The sequence below is a fragment of the Protopterus annectens genome, chromosome 3.part0, assembly GCF_019279795.1.
Source record: "Protopterus annectens isolate FY-2018-M chromosome 3.part0, PAN1.0, whole genome shotgun sequence".
NCBI classification, from domain to species: Eukaryota; Metazoa; Chordata; order Ceratodontiformes; family Protopteridae; genus Protopterus; species Protopterus annectens.
The window spans coordinates 1,335,105,090-1,335,118,309 of record NC_056731.1 but is presented as its reverse complement, the minus strand read 5'-3'; the positions used below and the strand labels follow the sequence as shown (position 1 = coordinate 1,335,118,309).

General features: G+C 38.2%; 1 protein-coding gene across 1 annotated transcript in view; it reads left to right on the top strand.

Moving 5' to 3' along the window:
- LOC122797066 (meprin A subunit beta-like) overlaps positions 1 to 13,220 on the top strand; it is a 380,136-nt gene that overhangs the window by 126,550 nt on the left and 240,366 nt on the right. The window contains exon 5 of the mRNA XM_044065841.1: positions 243 to 461. Within this exon, the coding sequence (XP_043921776.1) occupies positions 243 to 461 (219 nt within the window). The remainder of the gene's footprint in view (positions 1 to 242; positions 462 to 13,220) is intronic.

The following is a 13,220-nucleotide window of genomic DNA, read 5'->3' as shown; positions in this document are numbered from 1 at the left end:
TACAAGCAAGTCTGATGAACTAAGTGCCAGTTAATGAAAGCTAGTTTATCCAACTGGCTAGTACCCAGAAGTTTAATGTATAACTGTATGAATTATGTCAGCTAGGGATTTATTATTAAGCTACATGCATTAGAATATTGTGTATCCAAGACAGAAGAATGACCTTTAAGTAGCTGAATGCAGTTTCCAGTCAAGGCCATCTATAAACGTAAACTGCTATTTATTTTTTCTGCATTTCACAGGAAAAGAAAGCAACTTCAACAAATATAGTGACACTCAGTCAGATTCGCTCAATGTGCCTTATGATTACACTTCTGTGATGCACTACAGCAAAACAGCATTCCAGAATGGATCAGAACCAACAATAGTGACCAACATACCAGATTTCATGAATGTGATTGGACAACGTATGGAGTTCAGTGACAGTGATCTCCAGAAGCTGAACAGATTGTATAACTGTAGTAAGTTATTTTTTACTTCAAAGTTTTAATGTAGCCAGCCATCAAAATATAAAACAAGTTATTAACATATAAAATGTAAGTGTAGAAAGCTGAAACATTATATATTCCTACTTTCTACAGCAACAGACTATGACCATGACATGAACAAGGCATCATGTAATCTTGGAAGAAAGCAGGCACATATCTGAAAGTACAAAGGGACAAGAGTTCAATGCCAGGATAATATTTGTAATGGATGTGTTTTGCCACACAATGGGCCACACAACCAGGGTCAATACAGTGTACAGAATATATAAACCTATTCCTATTGGTTATTCTTTAAACTCCATGCATTATTCCAAAGCCTAAGTGTAAGTTAATATAGAAAAATCATGAAATATTGTAAAACAACATTTGTTCACTTTAGACAGTACTGGGTAGTGACCCAAATTCATTCCCTGAGTCAGGACTCTAGTGGAGTCAATAACTCTTCTCATTACTTGCCATGCAATTGAGATAAAATGAGTGAAAAGCAGGGGAATAATTCATAAAGGCGTCAAAATCTGCAGTGCAAAAAATAATCTTATGGCTAGTCTAAGATATCGATGTGCCATATACAGAAATGAATGTTATGCAGCTGTGGGAAGCACTAAGAAAGCCAAGTAGGCTGTACAACCTGTACAGCTTCATAAATTGCACATCAGTAAACTCCATATAGACACTGCGAGGTGCTGGCCTATTCCAAATACAATACTTTAAGCAGCTGACACTAATGTTTGCAGTCAGTGTTTGGCCATACATCTGTTTCCATTAGTAATATGCTATATAACATGTAGATGGAATATAAATGATTGAATGATACAGCACAAGCTTAATTTCCTAGAGTGCTGATGTTGCCCAGACAGGAGCATTTTCAACACATGGAAGGCCATATTCAGATGGATCTCCACAACTGTTCAATGAATTCAGTGATGGATTGCCTACAGATTGTCTCATGTCACCATGGTTTACAATAAGTTGTCATGTACAATAATCCTGATGCAGTAATGATAGCCATTTACTTATTGTTTTGTGATGGTTGTGGAGATAGTGTAAACTAGCTAGTAACTTGTGAAGGGGAGGAAGAGCATTTCCTGTCTGATCTCATTGGAAAATGCTGCCCTTGACTGGGACATTTTTAGGATCATGAAGGAATTCCTTGAGGAACTCCTGAAGCTAGTGGACATGCCTCTGAGGAGGCAGCGCCAAAACTGGACAGTGAAACAGAATACATTTTTCTAGTGATAAGTGGCATTTCAAAGGAGAATATAAAAAGATGAGTGATGTCTGGCATTGCTTTTTTAATGATGCATACAGAGATTTGTGTTTAACTGGGTTAAAATCTAAATTTTTCATAAAAAATGTCATAATTGTCAATCTTGCAATGTGTAATATAAATTTCATTAGTATGTACAAAATGTAACTTGCACTGAGTATGTGACTGCTTTTAATGCAAATCCTGAAGAATTGTAGAAACTGAAATTAATATAGTGTTTCCAATGATCACAGCTTTGCAGTGACTTCAGCTTAAAGACTACATCACTTATTAGGTCAGTAGCTTGTTCATAGGTTCATATGCACTTACAAGGCTATTGATCTGAGATGATGTTTGCATGCCCAGCCCTACATTTGCATGCTATTTTTTAGCCCTTATAATTTAACTATGAATGATACAGAAATAGGCAAAACATGCATGTATCCATAAAGACAAGGGTGAAAAAACAGGTATGAATTTGTGGTTTCCCATCCATTTATCCAGACTACATTTGAAAAGAGCAAGGGAAGTCATTTGCTTTATGTGGAGATCAAGATGATTCCAAAGAAATTGTATTGTTTGTGATGCAGATCTGTTCATCTGACATGTTCTATTTATGTTATAGAAGAGAAGAATATCTCCTGATTGGGTATTTATGCCACCATTGGACTTGAGTATATGCAGTAGATCTCAGAGGATAGGATCTGTTAAGGCACTGTTTACAATTAACCTGTATGATAATGAGAAGAGGGACAAGGCTTTGAGATGGTCAGTGTAGTTTTTATTTTCTCTGTGAAAAAGAATTGTGGTCTGGACAGGTGCATACAAAGGGGGCATAATACTCAATGATTAGCCTAATAAATGCAGAGTACTATAGAATGATCACATCCCTGGACCTAGACAGCATACCCTTACTAATAATCTGTGGGGGTACACAGTGATTGAAGGACACTTTGTTGCCCACATACGTTCCCAAGTCCATAACTACTCAAGAACCACAAACGGATGAACGAAGTGTGAAGAACAGACCACCAGCAATAATCCTTGTTTATTTAAGTGCTTTTCGTCAAGTTTCAGACTTCATCAGAATAAAGTCACATGATTATAGCAATACATATATACACCACCCCAACTCAATAAAATTACATAATTTCCTCTAAAACAAGCATTGTTCATAGCTTAATAAAAAATTATTGAAACTTAATATTCTTTACAAAAAATAAAAATAAAAATAATTACCCTATAAAAAATACATAGATTTTAATTTTAAAACAGAACTCAAAGAAATTCTATTGTTGAGACCTTGTGCTTGACAGGCATTGGTTTTGATCTGCCATGTCAATTCCTTAAATTCTAACCATTCGTCCATTGGTCCCACTCTTGGTTCAAGGTCAATATGGTCTATGGCCCCAAACTTAAAGGTGTGTGTGGGACAAGCACAAATGTGCTTGTACAAAGCACTGTTTATATTTTTGTTCTTGATGTCGTAAAGGTGTTGATACACTCTTTGCCTCAGTGCTCTTTTGGTCTTACCACTATAGAAACTGTTGCATAGATCACAAACTGTGACATACTCAGGCAAAGAGTGTATCAACACCTTTATGACATCAAGAACAAAAATATAAACAGTGCTTTCTACAAGCACATTTGTGCTTGTCCCATACACCTTTAAGTTTGGGGCCATAGACCATATTTATTTTATTTATTTATTTTACATTTGTTGACTGGGCTAGTCTAGCTGGATACATGTCCATTTTCAGTAGAGGCGCAGGGAGATAAGCTCCAAACATAATAAAATTACAAAATAGAAATTACAAAATAAAATTACAAAAATAGAATTTACAAAATAAAAATGCACTACTTACACTAATAGCTTTCATCTGTAGATAAGTTCCAAACATAGCAAAATTACTATATATAATACTTAAATGTTACTAAAGTTTTACTATATAAGAGAAGTTAATAGTGTATGGGTTAAAATTAAATAAAATGTTTGTCTAAGACGAGGAAAAGTAGTTTAGAGTCTTTGCATGGGTTTTTAGATTTAAGGAGGTACAGGTACACTTGAGGTTCTCATGTTGCCATTTGTAAGTCAAAGTAGGGGAACATGAGATGAAGGTAGAGAACAAATGATACAAATGAGGGCTGGAATAAAGTTAGCTTCTAGGATTGAAGGAAGAGAGGGGACAAAGCCCATAAGGAGGGCATAAGGCAAGAAGAGATAGTAATAGGAAAAGTGAGGTTCAGTCAGGTTTAGAGCAGGGACAGAGCCAATGATTCTTCAAAAGTTCTTTGAGGTATTTTTTGTAGAGAGATGTAGATGAGAGAGATGTGAGTGACATCAGAAGCTTGTTCCATATTTTTCCCACAATGTTGGTAAAAAGGGAGTCTCCAGCTTTGTTATTAGATTTGATATTGGCGATTAGTAACTTGTTAGCTGAACGAAGTGTTGCAAGATTTTTATATGGGGAGATTAAGTTAGAGAGGATTGGAGTATTATTTGGGTGATGAAGGATTTTTTGTGTGATCACTAGTTGATTATATACCAGCTGGTTTTGTAGTTCAAACCACCCGAGTTGTTTAAGGTTGTGACAGTGGTGGGTTCTAAAAGGGGTGCCTGTGGCAAATCTTGCTATATTGTTATAGCTAGTTTCGAGCTTACTTAGATTAGATTTTGATAGATTGGTATATATAGCAGAAGCATAGAATAGGGTAGAAGTGAAGTGGGTCTGGGCAATGGTGGTTGTAGCTAGAGGTGTGAGGTAAGGTTTAATTCTATACAAGGAGCCAAGTTTTCTATTGACCATCAGTATAGTATTGTTGATATGATTGTCATAGCTGAGGTTATTATCTATGGTAATGCCCAGGAGACGTGTAGTAGTATCAGGGGAAATAATGGTACTGTTGTTAGAGGTAATTATGAAGTGGATAGATGGAGACTTTTGGGTGGGAGCAAAAAGTAACAATTTTGTTTTTTTGGGGTTAAGGAGGAGGCAATGGTCAGTAAACCAATTTTCAACAGTGTTAAATACTGTTTGGGTAAGAGTTTGAAGAGAGATAGATGAATTAGAAGAACATATTAGAGTAGAGTCATCGGCATATTGAATACAGGTGGCTTGAGGAAAAACAGTATTGAGGTCATTAATAAAAATGGAAAATAAAAGAGGGCCTAATATAGAGCCTTGTGGGACTCCAATGTTTACGGGGAGGGGTGTTGATAGATTATTATCCCAAAGCACTACTTGCTGTCTGTTTTTTAGATAGGATGTAAACCAAAGTATTGCTTGAGGGTCAAGAGATTGTGCTTTTAGCACACTGATTAGTAAGTCGTGGTTAACCATATCAAAGGCTTTTGATAGGTCAATAAATAATGCGGAAGACAGAGAATTATTATTTTGATTTCTGTTTATACAGTCGGCAAAAGTTAGCAGGGCAGTGGATGTACTATGAAAGGGCCTAAAGCCATGCTGGCAGTTGGCAAGTAAATTGTTGTCAAGTAGGTGATGAAGTAGTTGATGATGAATACATTTTTCCATTATTTTGGCAAGTGGGGAGAGTAATGCAATTGGATGGAAATTGGAGATATTAGTGGAGTTGCCTCCTTTATGTAAAGGAATAATGTGAGAGACTTTCCATGTGGATGGGATGCTACCTTCTGTGATGGTACGGTTTACAAGGATGGATATGGGATAAGCTATGACTTTGGAAGCTATTTGAAGATATTCAGCTGGTAGGTGGTCAGCAGACGGGATACAAGGCTTAAGTTTTTGAAGGAGTTTGCAGATAAAGGATGGTGATACAGGTTGTATGTGGAAGGAGGGCACTGAACTGTTTATGTTTTGTAAAGGGTTGGGAGGACTGGAAGGGAGTGTCTTTGCAAGATTTTGAATAATTTCAGTGAAGTAATTATTGAAGGCATCAGCTATTTGCAAAGGATTATCATGAGGAATTGAAGTTGGGGCTGGAGTTTTAGAATGTCCTGGTTGGAGAAGTTTATTGATGCCTGACCAGAACTTTTGTGGATTTTTTGTATGAGATTGTTGAAGGTGGAGATAATATTTTTTTTTGTCTAAGATAATGTCCTTTTTGGTTGCATTTCTTAGCTGTGAGTAGTTGGTCTGCAGAGCTCTTAGTGGCTCTCCTTTGGCCCTTATTTTGTTTCGTAGGAACATTTTTTCCTTGGTTTGTTGTGTAAGCCATGGAGCTGCTTTGGTCCTGAGTCTGGAGGATTGAAGGGGGCATGGAGATCCAGGATTTGTAGGAATTTAGTATTAAAGTAAGAAACAGCTTCATCTAGTTTGAGGTGCTTCAGGGGTGACCAGTTACAGGCTTTTAGTTCATTTTGAAAGCTATCTGCTTGGAAGTGTTTTTTTGTACGAAAGGTTATAAAGGTGTTATTGGTAGGATAATGAGCCTTTTGCCTTATTATATAGGTTAAAGCATGGTCGCTAATGTCATCAGGTAGTGTTCCTGGTATATAGGTTTCAGGATGACTGTTTACAAGGATCCAGTCAAGAGTGGTTTCTTTATTACTAGGTTTGTGAATTCTTGTGGGGGTGTTTATTAGTTGGGTGAAACCATAAAGATTAATGTGGGTGTTAGGATCAGGAGAGCTACAGGTAGTCCAGTCAATATTAAAGTCACCTAGTATGATTGGTTCTTGAGGAAGTAGGGTGGAAAGGCTACTAAGAATGTTTTCAAGAGTATTAGTGTTATTTCCAGGCGGGATATAGGTACAGATTATAAAAATAGATTTAGATTTATTAAGTTGTAGTTTAATAGTGAGGGTTTCGGCATTGGTATTAGGAGGTAGAGATGCATTATAGGATGAAACTAGAAGTTCTGATTTATACAAGATAGTTACACCACCACCCTTTTTGGAAGTACGGTCACATCTGAGGATGTTGTATCCAGGTGGGGTTATTTCTAAGTCTTGAGTAGAGGGTTTTAACCAAGTTTCTGTAAGACAAAGGATATCAAATGCCTGAACTTGTAGAAGAGCATGTAATTGACTGAGTTTGTTGTTAATGCTACGGATGTTAAGTTGAGCTATTTTGAGAGAGTTACGTAATTGTGTGGAGGTAGAAATTCCATTAGATGCTTGTGTTTGTGGATTATTGATGTTTTGTTGGTTATTATAAATTTGTTGATTAGGGCCAGGATTAGGATGAATATCTCCATCTAATAAAAGATAAATAGGATGTTTTACCTTGGACCAAGAGGGGGACCAATGGATGAATGGTTAGAATTTAAGGAATTGACATGGCAGATCAAAACCACTGCCTGTCAACCACCAAATCTCAATGACAGAATTTCTTTGAGTTCTGTTTTAAAATTAAAATCTATGTATTTTTTTATAGGTCAATTATTTTTATTTTTTGTAAAGAATATTAAGTTTCAATAACTTTTTATTAAGTTATGAACAATGCTTGTTTTAGAGGAAATGATGTAATTTTATTGACCAACTGGGTAGTTGGGGTGGTGTATATATATATATATATATATATATATATGTATTGCTATAATCATGTGACTTTATTCTGATGAAGTCTGAAACATGAAGAAAAGTGCTTAAATAAACAAGGATTATTGCTGGTGGTCTTTCCTTCACACTTCATTCATCCGTTTCTGGTTCTTGAGTGGATTTTTCCTGTTTACTTCTTGGTTTGTGAAGTATGGATGATCGTGAGCAGTTGGGAATAGCATGCAGCACTGATTTCTCGTCTGTATCACAGTCCATTGCTTTATTGGCAGCAACGGTGGCTGAACTTACTCAGAAAGTTGACAGGCTCATTCAAAATGTGTCGGACCCTTTTCATGGAGGTTCTGAGTCTATTTCCCAGGCCTCGCAGAGGTCGTTCATCACCCCAGCCCAAAGAATGGGTAGTCAGGATAACAGATTTTATGGAGGAGTGGTCACAAATAAGGAGGATTATGGTGAGGTGAGCATTCATTTGGGAAGCTTGCTGAGGAATGGCAATGACCTGATGTCGGACTTTTCAGTTGAACAATGGCGTAGACGTGACGTGACACAGAGTGGAACTATGACACTGGACTTGGGCAACACACTAATGGTACTGTGGATGAACAAATTCATACTTACAGAGAACTGTTGTTTAAATATAAAAAAACACAGTTGGAGAATAGTTACTTGAACGAATGTTTAAAACATGAGCAGGTCCCTAAGGGCCTTCATATGTGGAGATATTCAACTGGACTGGTTAAAGATTCACAGTTACACCATGATTTAATTAAACTATTCAATAGGCAAGGTTGCGAGTTGGTGCAACTGCTGACTGTTGACAACAACAGAAAAATGGCTCATTTGTTGAGGGAAATTGACACACTTGACACTAGTATAAAAAAATGACCTTTTATTTGAGCACAAAAAGTATAATTTTTATAAAGTGTTTTCTGTGGTTGACAATGATTTAAGTAATATTAAAAAATGAAAAGAAAAGAAACTAGTAAGAGATAAATGTGACTATGATGATGGTAGGGTCTACCTGGAACCACCATTAGGCCAACAAACTAGTTTCTTTAATGGGCAATCTCAACAGGATATAAATCTTGATTTGGATAGTGATGATGTGGAATCTGGAACCCCTTTAGAACCCCCCCCCAAGGAGATCGTAAAGATTGATGAACCAGAGGATTGGGAATCAAACGAGTTGGAGGTATGGCCAGGGACAGTACCAGGGTCAACTGAGGAGGTGGGGGGTAGTCAAAACCAAAACTGGAGATGAGTAATGTTTTGACTTGTAGTGAACGTGATCAAAATGTATGTAAAAATTATTAAAAACTTTCAAGGTGACTTTAGTATATATAATCTTAGTCATCTGGTGCTTGATGGGGAATGGGCCGAACTCTTTTCCAAAGGCTTGAACTTTGTACCAATGAAGAGGGCCAACCTGGTTGAAACAATTGTACAGTTGAAACTGTTTACCAGGAAACTTAATCTGACCCTCCACTTCTCAGATAATGACAACCTAGTATTTCCAGATTCCCGTTTGACCAGACCCAGCACTTTTAAACTCCCCTCTCATCCACTGGTCCACTTATTTGAAACCCTTTGTGAGAAAGAAATTAGGGAACTGAGGTATAAAGGTATTACTGAAGCCTCTAATTTGGACAACAGGGAGAAAAAAATTGCTTAATGACATATTGGCCAATAGGGAAGTCCGTATTATGAAACCGGACAAGGGTGGTGGGTTGGTTGTGATGGACATTTCTAAATACAACAGTAAAATATTTGACTTATTGTTTAGTGACACTTATACTATGGTCTCACACAATGAGATGAATATCGCTTATAGAAATATTGACCTCACTTTGTCCAAACTATTATTGAATGGTCAGTTGGAACTGAGTGAACATGATTTTTTAGACACCAAGGAATCAAGGATCCCAACCATTTTTGGGATCCCAAAGATTCATAAGTCCATTAGCAACCCACCCCTGCATCCAATAGTAGATGCCAAGGCCTCCAAGACGTTTGCCTTAGGAAAAGTTATTGATAACAATGTGAAGGGACTATTGGATGGAAGAAGCACTATTATTAGGGACTCCTGGGACTTTCTCACTAAAAAAAAAACTGAGATGTATGATGATGTTCTTATAATGGTGAGCATCAACATCAAAGATTTATTCTCAGTTATCCCACACCAAGAGGGCTTGGAGTGGTTCTACAAATATCTGTGTTTTAATCCCAGTCTAGCGCACAATGCCATCTTGACCATACGTACATGTATGGACCTTGTGCTTGAAAACAATTTTATTTGTTTTGAGGGCCAGCTTTTTAAACAAAAGCAGGGAGTGGTGATGGGTGCCTGCTGTGCTCCCAGTTTTGCCAATATAGTTCTAGCCCACTGGGAGGGTTTATTTATCTTAAATTCAACTTATAAAGACCTGTGGGCACTATACAGGCAGTACCTTGATGACCTGGTGATTTTTGGAAGGGAAGTGAAGAGGAATTAGATAGGCTCTTCATTTACATCAATCAAACTACCTCCTTCCTTAAATTCACCATGGCCAGAGACAATGACCAACTAAACTTTTTGGATGTAACAGTCAAAAAGGATTACAAAAATAAGGCTTTCACTTCTCACCTGTATAGGAAGCCAACATACTCAAACTCATTGCTGCACTATGATAGCTGGCACCCTGTGCACCAAAAAAGAGCCCTAGTTAAGGGGCAGTATGTTAGGTTGACTAGAATGGTGTCGGGATTAGATGATTTTTTGAGTGAGTGTGTAAAGTTGAAAGAAATGTTACCTGGAAGAGGTTATCCTGGCAATTTTGTTCAAGACATAGTGAATGAGGTGATTAGAAAAAGAGAAACAGCTGCATTTTTTTGCCTATTGTCCAATGGGACTGACTCTACAGGAGTAACATAGACTGGGAGACAGGACCATTTCTCAAGAGCTTTCATTCTTCCTTTTAGTGTTGACTTTTATGACATTAGGAACATTATATGTAGACTATGGGACATGTTCACTATTAACAACGGAGTTCATGCAGTGGTGGGAAATAAACCCACCATAGTGTACAAGAAGGAAGTTTGCCTAAAGGGTTTAGTGGAAAGGGTCTCTAGAACATCTACATTGGGTGGGTGTTACAAATGTGGGAGATGTCATCAGTGTCCAGGCATGTTTCAAGGTGAGGCCATAAAAATCACTGGTTATGGAATGGTCAAACCTAGGAAGAAATATTTTTGTTATTCAAAAGGGGGTGGTGTATGTCGCAGTTTGTGATCTATGCGACAGTTTCTATATTGTTAAGACCAAAAGAGCACTGAGGCAAAGGGTGTATCAACACCTTTACAACATCAAGAACAGTGCTTTGTACAAGCACATTTGTGCTTGTCCCACACACACCTTTACGTTTGTGGCCATAGACCATATTGACCTTGAACCAAGAGGGGCACCAATGGATGAATGGTTAGAATTTAAGGAATTGACATGGCAGATCAAATCCAATGCGTGTCAACCACCAGGTCTCAATGATAGAATTTCTTTGAGTTCTGTTTTAAAATTAAAATCTATGTATTTTTTTATAGGTTAATTATTTTTTTTTTTTTGTAAAGAATATTAAGTTTCAATAGTGTTTTATTAAGCTATGAACAATGCTTGTCTTAGAGGAAATGATGTCATTTTATTGACCAATTGGGTAGTTGGGGTGGTGTATATATGTATTGCTATAATCATGTGACTTTATTCTGATGAAGTCTGAAACTCGATGAAAAGCGCTTAAATAAACAAGGATTATTGCTGGTGGTCTGTTCTTCACGCTTTATTCATCCATTTGTGGTTCTTGAGTGGTTTTGTCCTGTTTACTTCTTGTTTTGTGAAGTCCTTAACTGCCAGATTGATTTTTAGGGGTGTGTTGTTGATGTGATAGTTACAGGTAATAGCATACTAGACAGAGGAGACTTTTAAATATTTTTGGCATTTAGTTTTAGTTCATGGTAATGAAAAATTCTACATGTTACAGAAAGGCCCTCTTGGAGGATCTTGGTGTGCTCTGGAGAGTTTATGATGGCATCAGATTTACAGTGATCTGCAAACTTGGTCAGCTATAAACCCTTAACATTAGCTATGACCTCTATGAAGTAAATGCCAAAGAAGAGTAACCCTAGGACTGAATCCTGGGGTGCACCGCTAATAACAGATCTTTTGTAGGAGGTATAGTTGGCCATCCAAGTTTCCAGGGTCCTTTTTTATGAGCCAGTTTGCTAGCCAATGAATTACATAGGGATTAACATTTTTTCTGGGAGAGTTTGTCAATACTCAAGTGTATGATGGCATTGTTGTGATGTCTAGATATGCAGAATGTACTGAATTTCCTTCATCCATTGCTTTATTATCCTTCACAAAGAAATCGAACAAGCTAAGCAGGTAGGATCTGCCATTAACTAAACCATACTAGTCTGAGTCAAGAGTTTGTAGATTACCTGTGTCAATATTGGTAATTCCACAATCATCCTCTCCATAGCCTTACAGATGAGGCTGGTCATACATATGGCTTTACAATTACTCTGGTTCATTGATGCTTCATTGTTCTACAAGGGGATAGCTGTTGCTCTCTTCCATTCATATACTATGAACCATGTTTGGAGGCTGATATTGAATAACTTCTCTATGGCTTTGGCAGGTCATGTTTCAGGCTAGCATGTTACTTGACCCCATTGAAGCAGTGTTCTTGGCCTTGGAAAGTGCTTTGAGGACTTGTTCTTGGAAGGTTTAAGGGTGTGTGTATAGGTGGTTATGCAATCTCGGAATGTAGGGGAGAGGGGCTAGCATTTTGATAAATGTATCTGCTAGCAGATGGACTGTCTTCATAGGTTCATACTAGGCTATCTGCCCTAGGGCATTTATAAGCATAGCCAGAATGTGTTTGGCTTTCGCCACCCATTTTAAATTTATTTTGCTATGCCCTTTTTCGAGGTTAGTATACTGTGCCTCTGTCTAACAGTGACACAGAAGTGATACCTGGGGTAAACCTATGATCTCTCATCCACTCATCAAGATTCCTCTTGAAGAGAGTCAATGAGGGACTCTGCCTAACCTGGACTGGGATTTTATTCCAGAGTGAAGGGAGCCTCTGGGTTATGAATCTGTCCCTCCAGCATGTCCTATTTATTTCAGTGCTGAGGTTCAAGTCTCTCGAGCGTAGCTCGATGGGATTTGGATTTTCTGAGGTGCAGCATGTCCATTAATTCCGGGTTGGACATGGCTTTATACGTCAGGCACAGATCGCCTCTGAACAGGCAGTATGCCACTGAGTAGAGCTGGAGTTTCTTTAACCGGGCAGCATATGGCATCTGTTTGAGCCCTTTGATCCTCTTGGTGAGGTACTTTTGGGGTCTTTCCAGTTGCTGCAGGTGTCTGGTAAGGTACATCCCAAAGGGCATTGTACTCAATTATGGGCCTGATGAGGGATGAGTAAAGAGTCACGATGACCTCCCCTGATCTAGATGTGAATCCCTTCATGATTAGGTGGGCTATATAAAATGTTTTTCTAACCACTTTGGCCACGTGGTTGTCAAATGAGAGATTGCTATCAACTTGGGTCCCCAGGTCCCTAATTACTTCTTCTGTACTTAATGGATTACCACCTATGTGGTAATTTGTGGGCACTTTGTTTTGCCAAAGGGGATGACTATACACTTTTTGGCATTTAGCTTGAGGCCATGGCTCTGGCACCAGTTGTCTGTTTCTATGAGGCCCTTTTGGAGGATGCTTGTGTCGGCTGGAGAGTCGATTATGGCACCCAGTTTGCAGTCATCTGCGAACTTGGTCAGCCACAGTCCTTCCGTGTTGGCCTGTACCTCCGAGAAATATATACCGAACAAGAGTGGTCCCAGGACTGAGCCTTGTGGGACACCACTTGTAACTGGTTTGGAGTCTGACATGGCTCCAGCAATTCTAACCATGTGGGTTCTGTCCTTGAGCCAGTTTGCAATCCATCTAGTGACATAGGGGTTT